The 27,648-nt window shown below is 45.9% G+C and overlaps 4 protein-coding genes across 4 annotated transcripts in view; 1 reads left to right on the top strand and 3 right to left on the bottom strand.

Moving 5' to 3' along the window:
* Positions 1-27,648, top strand: part of LOC309549119 (uncharacterized protein) — a 2,919,967-nt gene that overhangs the window by 1,912,564 nt on the left and 979,755 nt on the right. The window lies entirely within an intron of this gene.
* Positions 1-27,648, bottom strand: part of LOC309549117 (uncharacterized protein) — a 4,285,597-nt gene that overhangs the window by 3,388,855 nt on the left and 869,094 nt on the right.
* LOC309549121 (uncharacterized protein) overlaps positions 1-27,648 on the bottom strand; it is a 236,492-nt gene that overhangs the window by 15,205 nt on the left and 193,639 nt on the right. Inside the window, exons 2-6 of the mRNA XM_082249158.1 lie at positions 25,111-25,239; positions 24,849-24,983; positions 24,559-24,762; positions 20,515-20,706; positions 20,305-20,428 (exon numbers count right to left, since the gene is read on the bottom strand). Of these exons, the coding sequence (XP_082105284.1) occupies positions 20,305-20,428; positions 20,515-20,706; positions 24,559-24,762; positions 24,849-24,983; positions 25,111-25,206 (751 nt within the window). The 5' untranslated portion in view covers positions 25,207-25,239. The remainder of the gene's footprint in view (positions 1-20,304; positions 20,429-20,514; positions 20,707-24,558; positions 24,763-24,848; positions 24,984-25,110; positions 25,240-27,648) is intronic.
* Positions 13,571-18,502, bottom strand: LOC309548650 (uncharacterized protein; the record flags this gene model as incomplete). Its single annotated transcript, XM_082248619.1, has 4 exons — positions 13,571-13,747; positions 13,793-13,827; positions 13,912-14,499; positions 18,499-18,502. The coding sequence occupies 4 exons, from the start codon at positions 18,500-18,502 to the stop codon at positions 13,571-13,573; spliced, it is 804 nt and encodes a 267-aa protein (XP_082104745.1).

The following is a 27,648-nucleotide window of genomic DNA, read 5'->3' as shown; positions in this document are numbered from 1 at the left end:
CTCCCTGCAAAATTTGGAACCCCCGGACATGTTCAGCGCCCGAGCTTTGGCCTTGCAAATGTGCCAATGCCAAGCTTGCCATACTGCACCAAGCTAATCTAACCCGGGGGCTAGGGGCACCAAATTTGGCATAGGGATACTAGAGGCCCCCAGAGATAGACCTTCCCTATCTCTGTGCCAAATTTGGGAACCTGGCCCCTCATAGTTCACCTATTGTGACTTCACCTATAGTAATGTAGCACCCTCCTAGGTGGGTGCTAGGAAAAGTATATGTGTGGCCCTGTCTGCTTATCAGGGGGGCCTGATCAGTACAAGTAGCTACCTCAGGAATGAGTACCTAAGGCAGCTAAGAGAGGACTTCTTTAGTTGAAGCTTAGTTACAAGAATAGTTCAGCGTTAACCGGCATCCGGCCAGCGTTATCCAGCCTCAAGTCAGCATTGGTGGGCATTCAGCCAGCGTCAAGCAGTACTATTTAAGTATCTACGCCAAATTGTGCATAGTTGAATTAAAGGAGTATCCCACTCATCCCTTCTCCCATCCAAGTTACCAAATAAATATAAAAAACCCAAAGATACTGGACTGGTCATTGTCTCAGTGCTCACACTTGGAGAACATGCCTAAATGCACTGTTCTTGCTAGCGGTAACCCAGGGGAACCCATATCCAGCAAAACAGCTGGGAATTGTGCTACAGTAACCTGATAAGCCTATCATGCTACAGCCACTGTGAAATCCCCAGGAATAAGCACTGCCTGTGTCCCCCCCTCATCCAGCCTGTATCCCCCCTCATCCAGCCTGTATCCCCCCCCTCATCCAGTCTGTATTCCCCCATCATTCAGCCTGTGTCCGTGTCCCCATCAGTGTTCTCCTTTACATCCGTGTCCCCATCAGAGTGCTCCTTTACATCCGTGTCCCCATCAGAGTGCTCCTCTACATCCAGTGTGTCCCTGTCAGAGTCCCTCCTTTACATCCATGTCCCCATCAGAGTGCTCCTTTACATCCAGTGTGTTCCTGTCCGAGTCCCTCCTTTACATCCATATCCCCATCAGAGTGCCCCTTTACATCCAGTGTCCCCATCAGAGTTCTCCTTTACATCCGTGTCCCCATCAGAGTGCCCCTTTACATCCAGCGTGTCTCTGTCAGAGTCCTCCTTTACATCAGTGTCCCCGTCAGAGTCCTCCTTTACATCAGTGTCCCCGTCAGAGTTCCCCTTTATTATTTAGGACAGAGTTCCCCTTTATTATTCCAGTCAGAGTTCCCCTTTATTTATTCCGGTTAGAGTTCCCCTTTAATATTCCAGTCAGAGATCCCCTTTAATATTCCAGTCAGAGTTCCCCTTTAATATTCCGGTCAGGGCGCCCCTTTATTATACCAGTCAGAGTTCCCCTTTATTATTTATATATTACATCCGTGTCCCCATGAGAGCTCCCCTTTGAATCAGTGTCCCCGTGCAGTTAGAGTGCCCCTTCAATGTGCCCCAATAAGAGCTGTGTGACTGTTCTTTAATCAGATAATATTCTGCCATTTGTCAATATGAATCTCACATAAGAATAAGCCGTTCCGTCCCGCGCATGCACAGATAGTACAACGAGCGAGGCAGAATCTGACATTTGATACTACCCGCTCTGTCTCTCCCGTCGAAAAATGCATCTGACGGACTGCACATGCTCAATGATTATGTCAACCCCAGCTGATCGGAGAAGTCAGCTGGAGTGACGTCACCTACTGCGCATGCGCAGTTCGTGGGATGCATTTTCCGACGGGAGGCATTATTCGACAGTACACCGGCAATACAGACGAGCTGCAGATACAAAATTGGCAGCACGATGACAGTGTTTCCCAACAATATAGGCAGCTGCAGTTACAAAATTGACCACACGGTGGCAGTGTTTCCCACTAACACAGACGAGCTGCAATTACAAAATTGACCACATGGTGACAGTGTTTCACAGCAATACAGCTTAGCTGCAGTTACAAAATTGACCACATGATGACAGTGTTTCCCGGTGTAACGTTAAAAAACCATACCCCGTGGAGAAACCATACCCTCGTCACTTCCAGGCTGAAACAGCTGAGCAGCGCAGCAGTGCGCATGCTCAGAGCCCCGGATACGTGATTGAACATTAAAGAATTAGACAAGTGCGCATGCTCGGTGGGCATGAAATTCTCACGGCACTGTGTCTAATGTAAAACTTGCGGCGCTTACATTAAAACAGCTCATCTTGAACGTAAATCATCTCCGCTCTTCGCCCTGTCACTGCCCTCATCTCCGGTAATAAATATAAAAGCGGTGGCGGGTGTATGTGATGTAAATGTGACGGCGATCGTGGCTCCGTGATCCGCTTTTATATTTATTACCGGAGATGAGGGCAGTGACAGGGCGAAGAGCGGAGATGATTTACGTTTCAGATGAGCTGTTTTAATGTAAGCGCCGCAAGTTTAACTACCGTGAGAAATCCATACCCTCCGTAGCGGAACCGGAAGTGACGAGGGTATGGTTTTCTCACGGGTATGGATTTTTCACGGAACACCGGCAATACAGCCGAGCTGCAGTTACAAAATTGGCCACACGGTGGCAGTGTTTCCGGGCAATACAGCCGAGCTGCAGTTACAAAATTGACCACACGGTGGCAGTGTTTCCCGACAATACAGCCGAGCTGCAATTACAAAATTGGCCACACGGTGGCAGTGTTTCCCAGCAATACAGCCGAGCTGCAGTTACAAAATTGGCCACACGGTGTAAGAGCTCTGAATCCTCCAAAATAAAGCACCACAGCAGGGGGTAAAAGGTCTTTGGGAGAATTGCCACAACCAGCCTTTCTGATGACGCTAATACAGCAAAATACATTGAGGTCGATTGCCGTCTGTTTAGCCGTGGACCCCAAGTGACGTCACCTCCAGAGATAGTGCCCTGTGAATAGTGAAGAGGAGGATCTCATAGCCACATATCTGGCCTGATTGAGAGTTTTCTGAAGCGTTTACAAGTGTTCACTAGCCAGAGTTTCAGCATGGATGGCTGAGAAAGGTCTGGTGAGTGAGGGACTAAGAGGGGAGCAGTGTGTGTTACCACCTGGCACTGCTTATGAAGAAGAGTCACTCATATCAGCACTTTTACTGAACACTGCATAGATTTTTAACCACTTTACAACCGGAGGATTTTGCTGTCTTCCGTCCAGGCCACTTTTTGCGATTCGGCGCTGTGCGACTTCAACTGACAATTGCGCGGTCGTGCGACGCCGTACCCAAACGAAATTTACGTCCTTTTTTTCCCACAAACAGAGCTTTCTTTTGGTGGTATTTGATCACCTGTGCGATTTTTACTTTTTGCGCTATAAAAAAAAAAAGAGCGTTTATTTTGAAAAAATAACAATATTTTTCACATTTTTTTATATGAAATTCCCCCCAAAAAAGATGTAAAAACCAATTTTTTTAAAAGTTTTTGGCCAATTTGTTTTATGCTACATATGTTTGGTAAAAAAAATCGCAATAAGCGTATTTTGATTGGTTTGCGCAAAAGTTATTGCGTTTACTAACAAAGGGAAAGATTTCTGTCATTTTTGGTGTTTTTTTTTTAACGCGTAATGGCGGCGATCTGCGATTTTTTTTGCGGGACTGCAACATTGCGGCGGACAGACCGGACCCCTGACTGACATTTTTGACACTTTTGGGGGTACCAGTGACATTACTGCAGTAATCAGTTTCTGTATATATGCACTGTTACTGTAAAAATGACACTGGCAGGGAAGGGGTTAATTTTATTGGAGAGGGAGGGGTTAATGTATGCCTGGTGCTTACTGACGTGTAGGGGGGGAGGTGACTGAGTGAGTCATGGACAGATCGGATGTCCAGCTATGCTGAACAGTCCGATCTGTCACTCCCTGTCACTATGGAGATCCGCCCGCTGTGTTTACACACAGCGGGCGGATCTCCAAACTCGATCCCCGACGATCGGGTAAGAGCAGCGGCGATCGCCGCTGCTCCTCCCCTGGCCCGACTCCCGCTGTGAATGAAAACAGCGGGAGCGAGCCTCCGGCGGCGCGCAAGCGCCGCCCAGAAGGGGAGGAGTCCAGTCACGTTAATACTACGTGACTGGACGGGAACGAGCCACTCTGCCGCAGTAGTATTACTGTGAGCGGTACTAGAGTGGTTAATGAAGAGACTTTTTTGCTGAATATTGATTTATTGATTTTTTTGGATTACTTAATGCACATTATTTAAATGAATTTATTTATTACCATAGAAAAGTTTTTTGCATAACAGATTTGTTTATATATGCTGCACATTATATATTGCACTTTATTTATGAACAATTTATTTAGCACAGATACACTTTATGCACAATATTTAGCACTTTATTAATATTATGGGATTCATTTGACACTGACACACCTTACTAGTATTTATTTATTACCTGAGCAGCGCTGACACTTTCATTTATTATCACTTTAGAACCAATCCTTCTTCTTCAGCTGCAGCTCATTGTCTAAATTTAATTCATTTATTTAATTTATTAATCTAATTTAAATTATATAACACCATAAGCGCAGGTACCCATTTTTAGCTAGTGTTTCCCGGCAATACAGCCGAGCTGCAGTTACAAAATTGACCACACGGTGGCAGTGTTTCCCGGCAATACAGCCGAGCTGCAGTTACAAAATTGACCACACGGTGGCAGTGTTTTCCGGCAATATAGCCGAGCTGCAGTTATAAAATTGGCCACACGGTGGCAGTGTTTCACAGCAATACAGATGAGCTGCAGTTACAAAATTAGCCACACGGTGGCAGTGTTTCCCAGGAATATAGGCGGTTGCAGTTACAAAATTGGCCACACGGTGGCAGTGTTTCATGGCAATTGCCGAGCTGCAGTTACAAAATTGGCCACACGATGGCAGTGTTTCACGGCAATACAGACGAGCTGCAGTTACAAAATTGACCACACGGTGGCAGTGTTTCCCGGCAATACAGCCGAGCTGCAGTTACAAAATTGACCACACGGTGGCAGTGTTTTCCGGCAATATAGCCGAGCTGCAGTTATAAAATTGGCCACACGGTGGCAGTGTTTCACAGCAATACAGATGAGCTGCAGTTACAAAATTAGCCACACGGTGGCAGTGTTTCCCAGGAATATAGGCGGTTGCAGTTACAAAATTGGCCACACGGTGGCAGTGTTTCATGGCAATTGCCGAGCTGCAGTTACAAAATTGGCCACACGATGGCAGTGTTTCACGGCAATACAGACGAGCTGCAGTTACAAAATTGGCCACACGGTGGCAGTGTTTTCCGGCAATACAGCCGAGCTGCAGTTATAAAATTGGCCACACGGTGGCAGTGTTTCACAGCAATACAGATGAGCTGCAGTTACAAAATTAGCCACACGGTGGCAGTGTTTCCCAGGAATATAGGCGGTTGCAGTTACAAAATTGGCCACACGGTGGCAGTGTTTCATGGCAATTGCCGAGCTGCAGTTACAAAATTGGCCACACGATGGCAGTGTTTCACGGCAATACAGACGAGCTGCAGTTACAAAATTGGCCACACGGTGGCAGTGTTTTCCGGCAATACAGCCGAGCTGCAGTTATAAAATTGGCCACACGGTGGCAGTGTTTCACAGCAATACAGATGAGCTGCAGTTACAAAATTAGCCACACGGTGGCAGTGTTTCCCAGGAATATGGGCGGTTGCAGTTACAAAATTGGCCACACGGTGGCAGTGTTTCCCAGGAATATAGGCGGTTGCAGTTACAAAATTGGCCACACGGTGGTAGTGTTTCCCAGCAATACAGACGAGCTGTAGTTATAGAATTGGCCACATGGTGGCAGTGTTTCCCAGCAATACAGACGAGCTGCAATTACAAAATTGACCACACGGTGGCAGTGTTTCCCAGGAATATAGGCGGTTGCAGTTACAAAATTAGCCACACAGTGGCAGTGTTTCCTGGCAATATAGCCGAGCTGCAGTTACAAAATTGGCCACACGGTGGCAGTGTTTCACAGCAATACAGATGAGCTGCAGTTACAAAATTAGCCACACGGTGGCAGTGTTTCCCAGGAATATAGGCGGTTGCAGTTACAAAATTGGCCACACGGTGGCAGTGTTTCATGGCAATTGCCGAGCTGCAGTTACAAAATTGGCCACACGATGGCAGTGTTTCACGGCAATACAGACGAGCTGCAGTTACAAAATTGGCCACACGGTGGCAGTGTTTTCCGGCAATACAGCCGAGCTGCAGTTATAAAATTGGCCACACGGTGGCAGTGTTTCACAGCAATACAGATGAGCTGCAGTTACAAAATTAGCCACACGGTGGCAGTGTTTCCCAGGAATATGGGCGGTTGCAGTTACAAAATTGGCCACACGGTGGCAGTGTTTCCCAGGAATATAGGCGGTTGCAGTTACAAAATTGGCCACACGGTGGTAGTGTTTCCCAGCAATACAGACGAGCTGTAGTTATAGAATTGGCCACATGGTGGCAGTGTTTCCCAGCAATACAGACGAGCTGCAATTACAAAATTGACCACACGGTGGCAGTGTTTCCCAGGAATATAGGCGGTTGCAGTTACAAAATTAGCCACACAGTGGCAGTGTTTCCTGGCAATATAGCCGAGCTGCAGTTACAAAATTGGCCACACGGTGGCAGTGTTTCACAGCAATACAGATGAGCTGCAGTTACAAAATTAGCCACACGGTGGCAGTGTTTCCCAGGAATATGGGCGGTTGCAGTTACAAAATTGGCCACACGGTGGTAGTGTTTCCCAGCAATACAGACGAGCTGTAGTTATAGAATTGGCCACATGGTGGCAGTGTTTCCCAGCAATACAGACGAGCTGCAATTACAAAATTGACCACACGGTGGCAGTGTTTCCCAGGAATATAGGCGGTTGCAGTTACAAAATTAGCCACACAGTGGCAGTGTTTCCTGGCAATATAGCCGAGCTGCAGTTACAAAATTGGCCACACGATGGCAGTGTTTCACAGCAATACAGACGAGCTGCATTTATAATATTGGCCACACGGTGGCAGTGTTTCCTGGCAATACAGCCGAGCTGCAGTTATAGAATTGACCACACGGTGGCGGTGTTTCCAGACAATACAACCGAGCTGCAGTTACAAAATTGGCCACACGGTGGCAGTGTTTCCTGGCAATATAGACGAGCTGCAGTTATAGAATTGGCCACACGGTGGCAGTGTTTCCCGGTAATACAGCCGAGCTGCAGTTATAAAATTGGCCACACGGTGGTAACTGCAGCTCGGCTGTATTTTTCGGAAACACTGCCACCGTGTGGCCAATGTTGTAAGTACAGAATTGTGTCACCTCTGAGCTGGAATTTCAGTCCAGGAAGTAATTGCTGACCCTGAATGCTATATGAACAGAGATGGCTCCATCCACCCAATGAATACAATGTCAGGAGGAGTACTGTGATATCTTTAGAGGTTATAAATACTTGGAAGTGTCCCAAGGACATACATGCACCTAACATGAAAAAATAAATTCTGATTCTGGGTCCACTTTGAAGCGACTCACTAAAAAGGCAAGCCTAAAACAAATAAAATACTTCCCACTCCATGCTATCGAGCTCCTTTGTCTTTCTTTAGCATCCAGCACACTTCCAGGAGTGCGCCCCCTGCTGTTCCTGTTGTCTATTGGCTCCTGCACCATTAAAAGTCACAGTAGTGACATCGGGGCCAATGGAAGGAGTGGCACAGTGCCGCGGGGTACCTGGAAGTATGCGGGATTTGGTGACATAGGGGCCAATGGAAGGGGTGGCACAGTGCTGCCGGGTACCTGGAAGTATGGCGGATTTGGTGACATAGGGGCCAATGGAAGGGGTGGCACAGTGCTGCGGGGTACCTGGAAGTATGCCGGATGTGGAAGCGTCTTCAGCAAGCTTATCTTTTGCAGACAGCGGAGTTCAGTGGCGCCCCCTGAGGTAAGTGATAATGATTTTCTTTACAGGCTGAATTTGGCTGCATTTTGTTAACCTCCTGGCGGCCCTTTAAGTGGGTGTCAGCATTGGGAGGTGGCTTCCCGATTACACAATTGCTGTGATTCGCTGTCACAGTGGTCACACAATTGGAAGTCCATCCCCCTGGCTCCCGATCGCAAAGAGAGATTGGGAGCTGTCAGTGACAGCTCAGTCAGGGTACTGGGAGAACACAGCGAGTGTGCGCTCAGCACAGAATCAGAGCTGTAAGGACGCACATGTGGGGTGGCTTGGCCTTGTGTAGCCGGTGGAATGCCATGGAGTTCTGTGATCAGAGGGCAGCTGGACCTGTGATTCCCCCCCCCCCCAATTCATGTTTACCGCACACCTCCAGCTTCAGAGGCCAGATGCTGGCGGAGCACAGAGCACATTAGTAAGACACATAAATGTGTATTTTTTTCTTTTTACAGGCCATTCCTCAGATATTGTAAGTCCCCATTTTCACTTTGTAGCACGTTGTAGCACTATGCGCATAGGGCGGCCAATTTACACCAATCAGCCATACATTTATAACCACTGAGAGGTTCAATGAATACCATTGGTCATCTTGTTACAGTGGCATCTGACAATTTGGTGGGATTTATTAGGCAGCAAGTAAACATGTTGTCCCTGAAGTTGATGTGTTGAAAGCAATAAAATGGGTATCACAGTTTGCTGTGTATGGAGCTGTGAAGCCGCAGACCAGTCAAGGTGCTGGTGCTGACCCATCTCCACAGACAAAAGTATCTACAATGGGCATGTGAGCATCAGAACTGGACCAGAGAGCAATGTAAAAGAAAATGTGATCCATCAGACCAGGCCACCTTCTTCCATCATGTGGATGGCCTGGGTTGTGTGTGCGTCACTTGTCTACCTGGGAAAGAGGTGGCACCAGGATGCAGTATGGGAAGAAGGCAATGTTTTTTTATGTCTACGGATTGTTAAATGGTGGTAGAATCAGTGATAAGTACATGCAGCTGAGATGATTGGACATGCCTGTGAAGCGGAGGCGTTCAAGCGTTTGCCAAGTGACAGCGTTCACAGCTGATTCAAAATTTCAGTATGTGATATTACTGGGGATTTGAACCCATGGTTGCAGGGTGCATAGTAGTGATCGAACGGTTGCCGATAACGATATTTTGGCGATCGCATATCGGTATTGGCCGATATTGGCCAATATTTTTGTACATTTAAAATTTTGCAAAAAAAAACACAAGTTTCAACACAAATCTGTTACTGAAAATGTAAAACTTTATTTATTTACATTTTTATCATTAAGTGCTCCTTCGCCACAACTTAACTGCATAGGAACTGATAGGAAAACTTCACTTGCAGGGACATTTAGTTTCACATCATTCTGATTGTGCATTAATGCATAATAAACTGCTGCAGTAGTGCACTCACTCACTGAAATGATTTCAAATCACTACTGCAATGCAGTCAGTGCAAAACTGCTAGAAAAAAAGCAAGACAACAGCTACACAGTGGATTGGAGTCAGTGGAATACTGCTGCAGTAGGGCACTCACTCACAGTGACTGCAGTAGTGATTTAAAATTATTGCAGCAGTGAGTGGCGCAGTACTGCAGCAGTATTCCACTGACTCCAATCCACTGTCTAGATTTTTTTCTATCACTTTTGCACTGACTGCAGCACAGTGCAGTCAGTGCAAAACTGCTAGAATAAAAGCTAGACAAAAGCTAGACAGTGGATTGGAGTGGACTCAGTGGACTGGTGGACAGACACTACTACTACACTTCAATACTCCCAGTTAAGTAGAACAATATTCTAGTGCAGAAAGCAGAACATTTCAGCATGTTCACCAGTTAAACGGCTTCTTTTCTTTTCATAAATTGCTGCCACTTCACTAAAAACACGCTCACTTGGTACTGAAGAAGGAGGAGAAGAAAGGTATCTTCTAGCATGGGAAGCAAGTCTTTTGTAGCGTGCCTCGTTTTCTTTCCACCACTGAAGAGGATCACTTCTTCTGTCAACTACTGGTTCCTTCAAATAGAGATGAAGTTCATCATCCAGGCTCATTATTGCTGATTCTGATGAATCCTCTGCATGAGGCCCCAATAAAACGCTGAACATTGCATCTATTTGACCACGATGAATTTTCTCTTCTGTCCGTTGTCTTTTTGGACATTTTTCTCTTGCATCCTGCTCTTCCACATTAGAAACCTTCTCTTCTTGACTTTTCTTTTCGTCAGGAGGAACCTCCTGCACCTTCTGTTGAATATCTTCTGTCAGCCATTGCTTTGCCTTGGCCAATACATCATCAGAAGAGAAGGGATGGTTCTTGTATCGAGGATCTAAAAGACATGCAAGCACAACAGTTTTATTCTCCTCATGCTTCTCAAACCTTTTGGTGAGGCTGTCCCTCATGGCCTGCCTACATGCTTTGATGCCACGTGTGTTGGGTCCTTCCTTCTGTTGAAGAAGCATCTTCAGGACTCTCACACATGGGATCACAGAGGAAACAGATGAGTCGTAATGACTCACCTCCAGTGTCACTTCCTCAATGGGTACGAGCGTCTCTATAATGTTGGCTACTATGTCCCATTGATCTGCAGTAGGGCAAGAATGTCCTCGAAGTCCATATTCACCAGAATATATGGTGAGAGCTCGCTTCTGCTCCAGCATCCTTTGTAACAAGGGTAGTGTTGAGTTCCATAATGTTGGAACAGCCTGTATCAGGTTGTTTTTGGGTAGGCCAAGGTCTTCCTGAATGCACCTCAGTCGCTGCTTGGCAAGAACAGAATGGTGGAAATGGCCTGCACACTTCTTCAGCATGGTAATATGTCCAGCAAAGCTTTCTGGTTCAACAGACCATCATTTACCACCAGTTGGAGGGTGTGTGCCATGCAACTGAGGTCTGACACTTCAGCAAGTCTCATACCTTTAGCCATGTTCGCTCCACTGTCTCGCAGCACAAGCATCACTCGGTCTTTGCTGATTCCCCATTCTTCTAGCATGCCTAGAAACTTTTCTTTAAAGTACTCCCCAGTGTGGGACCCTTGCATCACTTTTGTATTCAACACCAAATGCCTTCTTGTCCATCCGCTGTCAATGAAGTGCCATGTAAGACTCAAAAACAATATTTTTTACTTTCTGCCATAAAACATTCAATAAAAAAAAAAAATGTAAAAAATCGAATTTCTTCATCAATTTAGGCCAATATGTATTTTACTAAATAATTTTGGTAAATAAAAAATCCCAATAAGTGTTTATTGATTGGTTTGCACAAAAGTTATTGTGTCTGCAAACGGTGGGATATTTTTATAGAATTTCTTTAATTTTTTCTAGTACTGGCGGCGATCAGCGACTTATAGCGGGACTGTGACATTGCGGTGGACAAATCGGACAGCTAACTGATACTTTTGTTGGGGACCAGTGACACCAATACAGTGATCAGTGCTAAAAAAAATATGCACTGTCACTACTAATGACACTGGCAGGGAAGGGAAAAACATCAGGGGCAATCAAAGGGTTAAATGTGTTCCTAGGGAGTGCTTACTTACTGTGGGGGAGGTGCTTTAACTGTGGGAAGGCAGAGATCTGTGTTCCTGCTTAGCAGAATCATACAGGAAGCTCGGGTCGTCACCTTTTCTTCAAGCCAAACCTGAACACTTTAGTCGCACACGGCAAAATATTATTTTTAAGGGGGAACACAGAACGGTGATCTCCCTTGTTTACATTGGCAGACCACTGTTCTGGCTCTCTCGGGAACGACTGCCGGGTGGCGACGGACATCATGTCTGCCAGACCCGCTGATTGGCTCCCGCTGGGCGCTGGTGGCACGTGTGCATGCCCCAGACCCGAAAATGCAGCTGACGTACAGTACATGGGGTGGTCAAAACAAAAAGTCTCCCTGATAAAGAGAGAGGCTATGACCTGGTGGATTACATGGGGAACTCCTGGGCCCAGCTGAGGACATTTAGGGCCTTAAGATTGAAGATGTGGTGGATGTCTCCTTTTGGTTTGGGAACTGTGGACAGAGAAGAACTCCTGGAACTCTTCTGGCCTTAGCTCAGTGAGATAGAGTTTGGAAGACGAATGTCATAGACAGGTTGCCAAAATGTTTAGGGCTTTAGAAAGGGCCTCCAATGGCTGTCAATGTGGTGCCTTCTCCACTCTCCATCTCACTAATAAAACCCCAATGGATGACTCTCTATGAACTGATCACATTCCAATCACCGATCATCTAATCATTGGTAAAAAAGAAGACTCGGCACAGAATATTGTACGAAGAGTTTTTATTAGACAAGATCAGAATAAGCGATTACCACACAGTAATGATATGAATAAAATAAAGCTTAAATCTTTTATAATAGAATTAACAAATGTGTTAATGTATTAATAATCATACATTGGTTGGACCAATAAAAAGCCGGCTACTTCAATAAATCAAAAAGGAGCAACAACATGAAGCAACCAATAAAAAAGGTTCAACAGTGAAAGATAAATCCTGATTGGCTGCTGTGGGTTAATGCATGTTACAGTGATCTTTTTCCTTCCAGTAGGTTAGATCTATATACATATTTATAAGTAGAACACAAAAAGAATAAAACATTTCCCGTTAGGTCCTCATACAGTTGCATAATAGAACATGTATTGTCATGATTGTTTGTCTGTTGCCCCATGTATTATGATGATTGCCCGTCTGTTATATATCATACCATATATTGTCAGGATCACCAGCCTGTTGCCTCATGTATTGTCATGATTCCCTGCCTGTTGCCTCATGTGGGGAGGGATCGGTAAAGGTAGACAGTTGAGTCATGATTTTACCACCCCCTTAAGCTTAAATGGCAGCCGGATGGGGCGGGACACATGCCACTGCAATTTGCGGCTGCTGCAAACCCCGCACCCCCGGGCACATTGGGCAATGGTATTCAACTGAATGGGGTTTGCCGCAACAGCCCCAATGCATACGGTTGCGGCGTACTGGCGTGGGCTTTACAGGGTTAACATAAGGGCTCCCAGCTGCCTGCCAAACCCACAGCGGGTCAGAGGGCGATGCGGGTGTAAACCAACCCCGAGTGGACTGTGGTGGTTTCACATTTGTTTATGGACTAAACAGTTCCACCCGTTACAATCCAGCGTCCATTTCCTGTAGTACCAGCAGGGGGCGTACTCTGATGTTTCATTATATTTCCTTTATTTTTACACTTTCCCGCACTCTAAACATGAAAACTGAGCCTCTAATAGAAGTGTTAATTCTTTGCCGTTTGAAGCGTACATAAGGAGTGAAACATTTCCCGCACTCTGGATATGAAATAGGACGCTCGCCCGTATGAACTTTCTGGTTTCTAAGAAATAAACCTTTGTTTGGAAAACATTTCCCGCACTCGTAACATTAAAAAGGGCGCTCACCTGTGTGTAAGTAGGTGTTCTTTCTAAGTAAAACATTTCCCGCACTCTGCACAAGATTAGAGACGTTCTCCTATATGAACTTTCTGGTGTCTAAAAAGTAAACATTTAAGTGCAAAACATTTCCCGCACTGTGAACATGAATAGGGACGCCCACCTGTGTGTATTCTCTGATGGCTAAGAAGGCTTCCTTTATTATTAAAATATTTCCCTCACTCTGAATATTAACAAGGAATCTAACCTGTGTGTATTTTCTGATGCTTAAGAAGGTGTCCTTTTTGACTAAAACATTTCCCGCACTCTGAACATGAATAGGGACGCTCACCTGCGTGTATTCTCTGATGTCTAAGAAGGCTTGTTTTCTCATTAAAACATTTTCCGCACTCTGAACATGCATAGGGAAGCTCACCTGTGTGTATTCTCTGATGGCTAAGAAGGCTTTCTTTACGAATAAAACATTTCCCGCACTCTGAACATGAATAGGGACGCTCACCTGCGTGTATTCTCTGATGTCTAAGAAGGCTTCCTTTCTCATTAAAACATTTTCTGCACTCTGAACATGCATAGGGAAGCTCACCTGTGTGTGTTCTCTGATGGCTAAGAAGGCTTCCTTTACAAATAAAACATTTCCCGCACTCTGAACATGAATAGGGACACTCACCTGTGTGTATTCTCTGATGTCTAAGAAGGACTCCTTTATCATTAAAACATTTCCCGCACTCTGAACATGAATAGGGACACTCACCTGTGTGTATTCTCTGATGGCTAAGAAGGTGTTCTTTATTACTAAAACATTTCCCGCATTCTGAACATGAATAGGGACGCTCACCTGTGTGTATTCTCTGATGTCTAAGAAGGTTTCTTTTCACATTAAAACTTTTCCCGCACTCTGAACATGAATAGGGAAGCTCACCTGTGTGTAGTCTCTGATGACTAAGAAGGCTTACTTTATAATTAAAACATTTCCCGCACTCTGAACATGAATAGGGACGCTCACCTGTGTGTATTCTCTGATGGTTAAGAAGGTTTCCTTTATGATTAAAACATTTCCCGCACTCTGAACATGAATAGGGAAGGTCATCTGTGTGTATTCTCTGGTGGCTAAGAAGGTTTCTTTTATGTTTAAAACATTTCCCGCACTCTGAACATGATAGTGAATTCTCTCCTGTATGGTATAAAGAAGATTCCCTGAGATGAGATGGTTTCCCGCACCCGTCGGCACTGTCAGATATTAGAGGACTATGTGAAGTATCAGGAGATTCCAATGATCTCCTCCAATGGTGAGGTCTGTCATGTATATTATGAGGAACGGGATTTACTTCTGGAGAAGATGCCATGTCATTATCTTCTGTAGTCACATCTTCCTCCGATGTCCTTCTATTCCCACCACAGAGTCCGTCTGTCAGAAGACAAGAAAAATTACCAAGAGTTTTCCACATATACACTGCTCAACACTTTATAATCAGAGTATAGCATCAAGTCAGGGAAACTCCTGCTGGGATATTCATCTGGTCAGTGAAGTAGCAGAGGGGGTTGTTAATCGGTTTCAGCTGGACAGGGCCGTAGAAGGTCCTTAACCCATCAGCAGGACCGGTATCTGCTCCTTTGTGCAAGGAGGAACAGGATGAGCGCTGCCAGAGCCCTACAAAATGACCTCCAGCAGGACACTGGTGTGAATGTCTCTGACCAAACAATCAGAAACAGACTTCATGAGGGTGGCCTGAGGGCCCGATGTCCTCTAGTGGGCGATGTGCTCACTGCCCGGCACTGTGGAGCTCGATTGGCATTTGCCATTGAACACCAGAATTGGCAGCTCCACCACTGGCACCCTGTGCTTTTCACAGATGAGAGCAGGTTCACCCTGAGCACATGTGACAGACGTGAAAGGGTCTGGAGAAGCCGTGGAGAACATTATGCTGCCTGTAACATCGTTCAGCATGACCGGTTGGGTGGTGGGTCAGTGATGGTCTGGGGAGGCAAATCCATGGAGGGACGCACAGACCTCTACAGGCTAGATAATGGCACCCTGACTGCCATTAGGTATCAGGATGAAATCCTTGGACCCATTGTCAGACCCTATGCTGGTGCAGTGGGTCCTGGGTTCCTCCTGGTGCACAACAATGCCCGGCCTCATGTGGTGAGAGTATGCAGCCAGTTCCTGGAGGATGAAGGAATTGATACCACTGAATGGCCCCCACACTCGCCTGACCTGAATCCAATAGAACACCTCTGGGACATTCTGTTTCAGTCCATCCGATGCCACCAGGTTGCACCTCAGTCTGTTCAGGAGCTCAGTGATGCCCTGGTCCAGATCTGGAAGGAAATACCCCAGGACACCATCCATGGTCTCATTAGGAGCATGTCCCAACGTTGTCAGGCATGCATACAAGCACGTGGGGGCCATACACACTACTGAGGACCATTCTGAGGTCCTGCAATGACATTTCACCAAAATGGACCCGTCTGCTGCATCATTTTTTCACTTTGATTTTTGGGGTGTCTTTGAATTCAGCCCTCTGTAGGGTGATAATTTTCATTTCCATCAAATGATGTGGCATCCTTTCATTCCTAACACATTACCCAGTCCATACCAGTACAGATCCTAACACATTACCCAGTCCATACCAGTATAGATCCTAACACATTACCCAGTCCATACCAGTATAAATCCTAACACATTATCCAGTCCATACCAGTATAGATCCTAACACATTACCCAGTTCATGCCAGTATAGATCCTAACACATTACCCAGTCCATACCAGTATAGATCCTAACACATTACCCAGTCCATACCAGTATAGATCCTAACACATTACCCAGTCCATGCCAGTATAGATCCTAACGCATTACCCAGTCCATACCAGTATAGATCCTAACACATTACCCAGTCCATACCAGTATAGATCCTAACACATTACCCAGTCCATACCAGTATCTGGGTCCTGAATCTAGGGAAGACAACACTGAGAAGAATCTCCACACTGAAGCAGAGCTGGGAACGTACCCGTCAGGTGCAGGCAGGGGCAAGCACAGAGGAGGGCGGAGATACAAGGGTGCAGGCATCAGAGCAGAGTAGTTGGGTGACAGTTAGGAAGGGTAGAAGAGAACAAGGCACTTGTCATACTCTCACCACATGAGGCCGGGCATTGTCGTGCACCTGGGCTGGAGCACCCCAATAAATACGCTCTGTTGCATGATGTTGGGGAATCCAGTCAGGGACCAGCATTGGTGGAGCAGAGGGACACCCCTTGCTGCCAGGGGAAGAACTCCTCCAGTGAGGGCGGGGGCAAGGGAAAGGAAAGACAGGTCCTGGTGGTAGGGGACTCAATTATTAGAAGGACAGAGCGGGCAATCTGTCAAAATGACCGTAGGTGCCGTTGTCTGTTGTTTACTGGACGCTCGGGTTCGGCACATCACAGATCTGGTGGACAGATTATTGGGTGGGGCTGGGGAAGACCCAGCTGTCATGGTACACGTGGGTACCAATGACAAAGTCAGAGGGAGATGAAGAGTCCTAAAAAATGATTTCAGGGACTTAGGAGCTAAGTTGAGGAGCAGGATCTTCCAAGGTAGTATTTTCATAAATACTGAAATACTGAGAGGCAGCGGGAGATTAGGGAAGTAAACAATTGGCTGAGGAGCTGGTGTAGTAAGGAGGGCTTCGGGTTCCTGGAGAACTGGGCCAACTTCTCAGTCTTTAGTAGGGACGGATTGCACAAAAATGGGGAGGATGCAGCCGTACTGGGTGAGAAGATGGCCAACAAGTTAGAGGGGCTTTTAAACTAGGTGATGGAGGGGAGGGTACAGATGTAGAATTAACCAGCGGGGAGCAAGGTTCAGCGAGCACAAATGGGGACATTAGCGGTAGGGCACTCAAAGTTCCTAAACCCAAGGTGGGTATGGGGAAAAATCACAAGAGCAGCCTAAAAACAACATCAAACGAGGATATGGTATGTATCCGGACAAAATTATGTGGTTTGTATACCAATGCCAGAAGCCTGGCCAACAAGATGGGAGAACTGGAGCTGCGGATGTATGAGGAGGACTTAGATTTTGTGGGAATTTCATAGAACTGGTTTGACAGCTCTCATGATTGGCTGGTGACCATTCAGGTGTATTCCCTTTATCGCAGAGATAGAGAAGGTAAAAAAGGGGAGGGGTATGTCTGTATATTAAGAACAGCGTACAGGTAAATATGAGGGAGGATAATAATAATGGAGCTATGGACAAGGCAGAATCCCTATGGGTAGAACTTCAAAGGGAAGGCACTGTGGGGAAGGTAAAATTGGGCATATGTTCTAGGCCCCCCAACCAGAGGGAGGATGGGGTGGCAGACCTCCTATCACAGACTGGATTGGCAGCAAAGATGGGAAATGTCATTATAATGGGGGACTTTAATTCTCGAAATATAGACTGGGTAGAAGGAACCGCGCATTCATCCAAGGCTCGGCAGTTCCTAAATGTTTTGCAGGACAATTTCATGGGTCAGATGGTGAATGCACCGACAAAAAACAATGCGATACTAGACCTACTGATTACCAACAATACAGACCTGCTCACGGATATAGAAATACGGGACATCTTAGGAAACAGTGACCATAGGTCAATTAGTTTTAGTATAAATCATAGTAATCGGAAACACAAGGGTAATATAAGGACACTGAATTTCAAAAGAGCCAACTTCCCTAAACTGCGCTCTTTGCTAAACAATATCAAAAGGGATAGAACCCTGGGAACAAAGAACATTCCAAAGGTAAATACATTTAAAAGAGCAAAATTAAACCCTGGGTGGCTAAATTCCAACATTAAAAGGCATATTAATACGAAAGAAAAGGCCTTCAAAAAATACAAGGCTGAGGGGTCATTGGCAGCATTCCAACAGTACAAGGAGTGCAATAAGAAATGTAAAGGCGATATCAATACGGCTAAAATAGAACACGAGAGACTTATAGCGGAAGAGAGTAAAAAAACCCCAAGAAATTCTTTAACCACTTGCTACCCACCTGCCATCAAATGACGGCGGAGAGGTGCAGCTATTGTTCTGGGATGCCGTCATATGACGGCGCACCAGAACAGCCTCTCCCGGGGGCACGCAGAGCGGCGATTGTGGCCGCGCCGTGTCCTAGCGATCTCGGTAAAGAGTCAATGAGATGACTCTTTACCCATGTGATCGGCTGTATCCATTCACAACCGGTCACATGTAAATGAGGAAGTGTCGTTATTCGGCTCTCCTCGCCTCACACTGTCAGAGTGTGAGACAAGGAGAGCCGATCAGCGGCTCCTCCTCATAGGGGAGACAAGGACAGGTAATCAGGGCACTGATTATCAATGCCCCTGATTATAGAAAATGTAAATAAAGTGCCAATTACTGCCCAACATCAGTGCCCACAATCAGTGCCAATAGTGCTGCCAGTCAGTGCCTGCTCATCTAGGCACTGATGGCCACTGACTGGCAGCACTATGGACACTGATTGTGGGCACTGATGGTGTTGCCCATCAGTGCTCATTAGTGCCACCTGTCAGTGCCCATCAGTGCCCCCTGTTAGTGCCCATCAGTGTGGCATATTAGTACCTCCCCATCAGTGCCCATAAGTGCCACCTCATCAGTGCCCATAAGTGCCACCTCATCAGCGCACATCAGTGAAAGAGAAAAATGATTTATGTTCAAAATTTACTCACAGAAAATAAGAAAATTTTCTGTCTTTTTTTTTGTAAGAAATAAGAAACCCAGAAGTGATTAAACACCACCAAAAGAAAGCTCTATTTGTGGGAAAAAAAGATAAAAATGTCATATGGTTATAGTGTAGCATGACCGCGTAATTGTCATTCAAAATGTGACAGCTCTGAAAGCTGAAAATTGGCCTGGGCAGGAAGGGGGTGAAAGTGCCCGGTATAGAAGTGGTTAAGTATATAAATAGTAAGAAAGCGAGGCCAGAACACATTGGCCCCATAAAAGATGATGAAGGGAATCTGGCCACAGAGGACAGAGAGATGGCGAAAGTGCTAAATAATTTCTTCACAAAAGAATCGGGGGGCTACACTAACCCAGCTTGTAATGATAATTAAATAATACACCTCAGGAAGTACCGCCATAGCTAAAAGAAGATAGACTTAGAACTAAACTAGAGAAACTTAACATAAATAAATCCCCGGGACCAGGTGGCTTGCACCCGAGGGTTCTTAAAGAGCTCAGCCAGGTGATTGCCAGACCATTATTCTTGATCTTTAAGGATAGTCTACAGACAGGTATGGTGCCAGCTGATTGGAAAAAAGCCAACGTGGTACCAATATTTAAAAAAGGGCCAAGATATATCCCGGGTAACTATAGGCCGGTCAGCCTAACATCAGTAGTCTGCAAGATTTTGGAGGGGATGTTAGGAGACTATATACAAGGCTTTAGTAATGGAAACAATATTATTAATAGTAATCAGCATGGATTCATGAAAAATCGTTCCTACCAGACCAATCTAGGGGTCAGGAGTATGTAATGTACAACATAGAGTATATAGTGCAGGGGTCAGGAGTATATAATGTACAACAGAATATATAGTGCAGGGGTCAGGAGTATGTAATGTACAACATAGAGTATATAGTGCAGGGGTCAGGAGTATGTAATGTACAACATAAAGTATATAGTGCAGGGGTCAGGAGTATATAATGTACAACAGAATATATAGTGCAGGGGTCAGGAGTATGTAATGTAGAACATAGAGTATATAGTGCAGGGGTCAGGAGTATGTAATGTACAATATATATATTATGTAGTGTAAGGGTCAAGACTCATAATATTGGTATTCAGTAATCAGTGGGGTCTTAAATGCTCACATGAGTCAAGTTGCAGAGGTCCCACACCACTGCCTCCCATCTCCTGAGACTGAATACATTGTTTCTATGTGTTTATCAGATGATGGGGGATCTAGGTGGACCCTCCGTACTGCTCTCTCCTTTACAATAAAGTCTCCTCTTACCCGGTGATGTGAGGGGCGGCTGATTGTCCATCATGACATCCTTGTAGAGATCCTTGTGTCCTTCTAAATACTCCCACTCCTCCATGGAGAAATAGACAGTGACATCCTGACACCTTATAGGAACCTGACACACACAATGATACAGTCACCATCCAGACACATCCCTTGTCTGTTACTGGATAATGTCCCAGAATTCCCAGCACCGCTCACCTCTCCTGTCAGCAGCTCCATCATCTTCTTGGTGACTTCTAGAACCTTCTGCATGTTGTGTCTTGTATGGATCAGGGATAGATGTGGGGGGATGGTGATGGGATTCTGGATTCTCGAGGATCTTGTGGTCCTATTATGAGATCTCCTTCTTGTGTCATTTTCAGTAGATTTCTTCATTATCACTGTACAGTTCTGTGTTATACAAAGATAAATATCAATCTCCCACAGGGACGTCTTATTATCATTACGGGCCCCTGGGTAAAGTAATGTACTGGGGCCCCTACCAGGCTGTTCAAATTTACTAAAATAAAAGAATAAATAGTTGATAGAATTAAACAGATATTTATTATTACTTTCAATATAATAGATTTTATACAATGAGAAAATATGACACAAATCAAAGACTAATCAACACAGGGCACAGGAGAGTAGAAGGACATGGTACAGTGGAGTAGAGGGGCACTGTGCAGGGGAGCAGAAGGGCACGGTACAGGGGAGTAGAGGGGCACGGTACAGGGGAGCAGAGGGGCACAGTACAGGGGAGTAGATGGGCACCCGTACAGGGGAGTAGATGGGAATGTAAAGGGGAGTAGATGGGCACCGTACAGGGGAGTAGATGGGCACCGTACAGGGGAGTAGAGGGGCAGGGTACAGGGAAGTAGAGGGGCACGGTACAGGGGAGTAGATGGGCACGGTACAGGGGAGTAGAGGGGAATGGTACAGGGGAGTAAAATGGCACAATAAAGGGGAATAGGAGGGCACTGTACAGGGGAATAGGAGGGCACAGTACAGGGGAGTAGGCGGGCACAGTACAGGGGAATAGGAGGGCACAGTACAGGGGAATAGGAGGGCACAGTACAGGGGAATAGGAGGGCATAGTACAGGGGAGTCGAGGGTACATTACATGGGAATAGGAGGGCATAGTACAGGGGAGTAGGAGGGCACAGTACAGGGGATAAGAGTGGTATAGTACAGGGAAATAGAAGGGCACGGTACAGGGGAGTAGAAGGGCACAGTACAGGGGAGTAGAGGGGCACAGTACAGGGGAGACGAAGTACAGGGGAGTAGAGGGGCACAGTACAGGTGAGCAGAGGGGCACAGTACAGGGGGAGTAGGAGAGGAACAGTACAGAGGAGTGGAAGGGCGCAGTACAGGGGAGTAGAGGGGCATAGTACAGGGGAGTAGAAGGGCACAGTACAGGGGAGTAGAAGGGCACGGTACAGGGGAGAAGAATGGCACAGTACAGGGGAGTAGAGGGGCACAGTACAGGGGAGTAGAAGGGCACGGTACAGGGGAGTAGAGGGGCACAGTACAGGGAAGTAGATGGGCACCGTACAGGGGAGTAGATGGGCACCGTACAGGGGAGTCGAGGGGCAGGGTACAGGGGAGTAGAGGGGCACAGTACAGGGGAGTAGATGGGCACGGTACAGGGGAGTAGAGGGGCATGGTACAGGGAAGTAGAGGGGCACACTACAGGGAAGTAGAGGGGCATGGTAAGGGGGAATAGAGGGGCATGGTACAGGGGAATAGAGGGACACAGGGGCAGGGTACAGGGGAATAGAGGGGCACAGTACAGGGGAATAGAGGGGCACAGTACAGGGGAATAGAATGGCATGGTACAGGGAAGTAGAAGGGCACCTTTCAGGGGAGTAGAAGGGCACAGTACAGGGGAGAAGAGGGGCACAGTACAGGGGAGTAAAAGGGCACAATACAGGGGAATAGGAGGGCACAGTACAGGGGAATAGGAGGACATAGTACAGGGGAGTAGGAGGGCACGGTACAGGGGAATAGAGGGGCACAGTACAGGGGAATAGAGTGGCATGGTACAGGGAAGTAGAAGGGCACAGTACAGGGGAGAAGAGGGGCACAGTACAGGGGAATAAAAGGGCACAATACAGGGGAATAGGAGGGCACAGTACAGGGGAATAGGAGGGCATAGTACAGGGGAGTAGGAGGGCACAGTACAGGGGAATAGGAGGGCACAGTACAGAGGAATAGGAGGGCATAGTACAGGGGAGTAGGCAGGCACAGTACAGGGGAATAGAACGGCATAGTACAGGGCAGTAGGAGGGCACAGTACAGGGGAGAAGAGTGGTATAGTACAGGGAAATAGAAGGGCACGGTACAGGGGAGTAGAGGGCACAGTAAAGGGGAGTAGAGGGGCACAGTACAGGGGAGTAGAAGGGCACAGTACAGAGGAGTAGAAGGGCACAGTACAGGGGAGTAGAAGGGCGCAGTACAGGGGAGTAGAAGGGCGCAGTACAGGGGAGTAGAGGGGAACAGTACAGGGGAGTAGAAGGGCACAGTACAGGGGAGTAGAGGGGCACAATACAGGGGAGTAGAAGGGCGCAATACTGGGGAAGAGAAGGATACAGTAAATAAATGTTATTTGGATACAGTGTCGCATGACCACAAAATTGTCAGTTAAAATAACGTAGTGCCGTATAGAAAAAATGGCCTGCTCATGAAGGGGGTTAAATCTTCCAGAGCTGAAATGGTTAACCACTTAAGCCCCAGAGGATTTGGCCCTATTTTGCGTTTCGGCACTGCGTGACTTTAACGGACAATTGCGCGGTCGTACGGCGCTGTACCCAAACGGATGATGTCCTTTTTTTCCCACAAACAGACCTTTATTTTGGTGGTATTTGGTTACCTGTGCGATTTTTATTTTTTGCGCTATAAACAAAAAAAGAGCGACAATTTTGAAAAAATAACAATATTTTTCACATTTTTTTACATGAAATTCCCCCCCAAAAAAATATAAAAATCAAAATGTTTTAACATTTTAGGCCAATTTGTTTTCTGCTACATATTTTTGGTAAAAAAAAAAACGCAATAAGCGTATTTTGATTGGTTTGTGCAAAAGTTATTGCGTTTATTAACTACGGAAAAGATTTATGTCATTTTTATTGTTTTTTTTTTTAACTAGTAATGGCAGCGATCTGCGATTTTTTTGCGGGACTTTGACATTGCGGCGGACAGATCGGACCCTTGACTGACATTTTTGACACTTTTGCTATAAATATGCACTGTTACTGTAAAAATGACACTGGCAGGGAAGGGGTTAACTTTATTGGTGATCAGTGGGTTAAATGTATCCCTAGGGGCATGATTCTAATTGTCAGGGGGCGTGGCTTGTTAGATCATAACAGAGACATACGATCCTACAGAGCAGGATCGCATAGCCTCTGTCATGATCTAAGGGAGAATGACAGACGGCTGTGTTTACATCAGCCGTCTGCCTTTCTCCCTCTCCTGAGCAAGATCGCGAGTGGCCAGCGGAAATCGGAGCCGCCAGGCACACACACGGGGATGGCCGTGAACGAGCGGGGGCGGGAGTGCGCCACCCGTGGTGCACGCTCGCCCCTCACAGGCTCCTGGGCGAGCGATGTAGTACTACGTCGGTTTGCCCAGGAGGGGCTGACTGCCGCAGTAAATATACTGTAGGCGGTCGGCAAGTGGTTAATTGGCAAGACTGTCAGTACATTGTTCACACTGATCATTAGTGCAGCCCCATCAGTGCTGCCAATTAGTGCCTCCTCTCTGAGCTGAGAGCATCTCTGTCATGCAGCTCAGAGCCTGCACTGATAGTTCCTCCTCCCTCACACAGATGGGAGAGGAGAGAGCCGATCTGCTCCTTCTCCTCCCGCCCCTCTCCTCCTGTGTGCACCATGGGAAGGGTGAACCCCAGCAGCTGAATGATCAAATTCTGCTTAGCTTCACACTTCCCACAGTGCACACAGGAGGAGAGGGGCGGGAGGAGAAGGAACAGATCGTCTCTCTCTTCTCCCATCCATGCGAGGGAGGAGGAACTGTCAGTGCAGCACCTGGCTGTATGAGAGAGATGCTCAGAGTCCTGTGGCCAGCCACCCCGCTGGGGCCCCCCGAAACCTGGTAGTTCCACCACTGGTACGTACAATTTATGTATTCATAGTACTTGTGTGGATGTTGTTATTGATTAGCAGATCATCAGAAGTCTCAAAGTGACTCTGAATACATCCCAGTATACAGCGGAGTCAGATTTAACCCCTTCATTACACTCACCTCTCCAGTCAGCAGGCTGAGGATCTCCAGGGTGAGGTTCAATATCGTCTCATTCCGGGGAAATTCCTTCCTTACATTCTTTACAAAACTCAAATTCTGCTGATTCTCCATCATGACGTCCTTGTAGAGATCCTTGTGTCCTTCTAAATACTCCCACTCCTCCATAGAGAAATAGACAGTGACATCCTGACACCTTATAGGAACCTGACACACACAATGATACAGTCACCATCCAGACACATCCCTTGTCTGTTACTGGATAATGTCCCAGAATTCCCAGCACCGCTCACCTCTCCTGTCAGCAGCTCCATCATCTTCTTGATGACTTCTAGAATCTTCTGCATGTTGCTTCTCTCAGGTTTTAGGGAGTCACATGGAGGCACTGTGATGGTCATATGATCACCTGACTTCACTAGAGGATATCTCTGTATTGAGGAACCAATAGGAATATCATGTTAAAATCCTAGAATCCTCCTCACCTCTCTGGTCAGGTCTGTGTTTTATTAATAGAGATATGAGTGATGTCATGTGACCTCTCAGTATCCTCCTTACCTCTCCAGTCAGCAGGTAGATGATCTCCAGGGTGAGGTTTAGTATCTTCTCAGTCATGTGAATCCGGTCCTCTTCCATCCTCATTGGTGCCATCATTTGATCTATACAGGTCTCCTTGTAGACGGATAACTTTGGGAAATGAAAGTAATAATTATATGGATGGCATTGGTCACACAGTAATAGGATGGGGATGTGATGGGGGGGGGATAGAAGGGTTACTGTACATTTAAGGACTACTGCCCCCATGGGAACACATTTAGTTTGGACTGTTTAGTGTTTTCTATATTTTCAAGGCCTGGGACCCTCTTGACCTGCCGGATCAGAAATTCCCTTTTCTCTGTTGGGTCTGTTTGGTTTCTGAACTGGATTTGCTTAGTTTTTGATCTGCAGACAAGGAATAATAAATATGATTCTTCCTTTGACTTGTTTGCTCTGAGGCAGTGCTGTGAGGACAATGTAGGGTCATCATGATGTCCAGAAAGGGGAACTTGCTGACTCTTGGTGGGAGTTGGCGGCTAATCAGGATAATTGCTAGAACTTAGGTATACAAAGCAGACCAAGTGAAATCACTTAGTTTAGTAGGGGATAAGCCTCACCGTCTCACCTGTAGGGTGACGGATTACCTATGTGTTTAACCAGACACAAAACAGGGAGGAAGAAACGCTAACAAGGGAGCTGTTCAAAGATTGTATAATTCCCAAGCAGTGTTCAGGACTAAAAATCAAGTACTTTATTGAATATGTATTAAAAATTATAGAGAAATCACATTTATCAATAACGAGTCAATAAACACACAAGTAAAAAACAGCCCAGGCGACAACCAAAGACTAAAAATGGATCAGCTCTGTTCACTAAAAACTAGGATAGCAGATGAAAAAATAGTTAAAAAGTCGGACAGACAAAGTCCCGTTATGCTGCCGCAATGGGAAGAGGTATATACTCTCACACAGTTCCTTACTGCTAATTATAAGATTTTTTCCACAGTATTATTGATCCCTTGGGATAAATATAATACAGGAACACAGGCGATAGAGTGCCGTAGAGGTGGCTATAAGAGTTCATGCAAATCATCAGCTAGTAACGAGTATAAAAAGTAATTCACAGCGGAGCCAACTGATGACTCGCAACTATATCATGAATCAAAGTTGCTGATGGCAGATCAAATTTCCTCTGTATAGCCACAAACGTATATACTCTCACTAGTGGTGCACCGAAATTTCGGCAACCAATATTTTCGGTTGAAAATGGGCCTATCCCATTTCGGCCGAAAACAGGTTAAAGATGCCGAAAATGAATGGCCGCTAATAGCTGTAAGAAGTGAGCCCTTCACTTCCCTGTCAGGCGGGTATCTCCGCTGACCGCTCCTTTCTGTTTCTCCGCTGACACCGGGTGCTTTATTGTGAGCTACACTGGTTGGTAGGATGGCCAGCCGACTGGCGTCTAGCAACCAGTGACATTCGAGGAGAGGACCCAGCATGCACAGCGTCCTCCTCTGTGCCTATTGCAGAATGGCTCCACCCACCTCCTCCGTTTATGTGCTCTCATGCTGCCACTGCGGAGGAAGGTAATCTGGCTGTCTGCTGTGTTTGTTCTCCCTCTCTTTCTACATGTGCTCTGGTGCTGCCGCTGTGGAGAAAGGTAATCTGGCTGTCTGCTGTTCATTCTCTCTCTCATAACAGCATATACTGTATATTACTACCCTTTTAAATATACAGATCCAAAGCACTTTAGATGACTTAGATAACAACGATCAGCAGGGCATCCAGGTCATCCCTGTCTCCACCAGGCAACCAGGAACCGCCATTCACTGCCCCCTCCCACTCTTCAATTTTTGTCCTAATTTCATCCCTTGATTCTTCCTCAGCTCAGGACCAGCATTAAGGCAAAAATACCTCCATGGTATGAGTGACCCATTTTAAAAATAATTATTCCATAAAATATACTAATATAAAAAATGAATTATAAATTACCTTTATAATCAGAAAGGCTGGCACTTCTAGATGCACATGCATGTGACGTCACTTCTACTCTACAAACAAATAACTCACATGCTACCCACCATATTTTGTGGCCAAAAAAGTATTACTACAAACCCGATTCCCAAAAAGTTGGGACACTGTACAAATTGTGAATAACAACAGAATGCAGTGATGTGGAAGTTTCAAATTTCAATATTTTATTCAGAATACAACATAGATGACATATCAAATGTTTAAACTGAGAAAATGTATCATTTTAAGGGAAAAATACGCTGATTTTAAATTTTTACTTGCAATAGATTTTTATTGAAATTTACATAACATAGGAAAAACAAACAGAATCAGGGTTCAACATGAAATGGGCCGTACCAGGAAAAAAAAGAGAGAGATGAAAAACGAAACATGTACATATGCAAACAGTATATGTAGAGTATCACGTAAACAATTGAGTAAATGCTTCAAAAAACAATGTCAGAAGTCAATCAGGAAAACACATTAATCATAACTGTATTAGCAAACTCAGCCAGGTGCAGAGGAGAAGTATGGACTCTGTAACCAA

Source organism: Pelophylax lessonae, assembly GCF_965119305.1.
Source record: "Pelophylax lessonae genome assembly, chromosome: 3".
NCBI lineage: Eukaryota > Metazoa > Chordata > Amphibia > Anura > Ranidae > Pelophylax > Pelophylax lessonae.
This window is presented reverse-complemented; position numbering and strand designations above follow the sequence as displayed.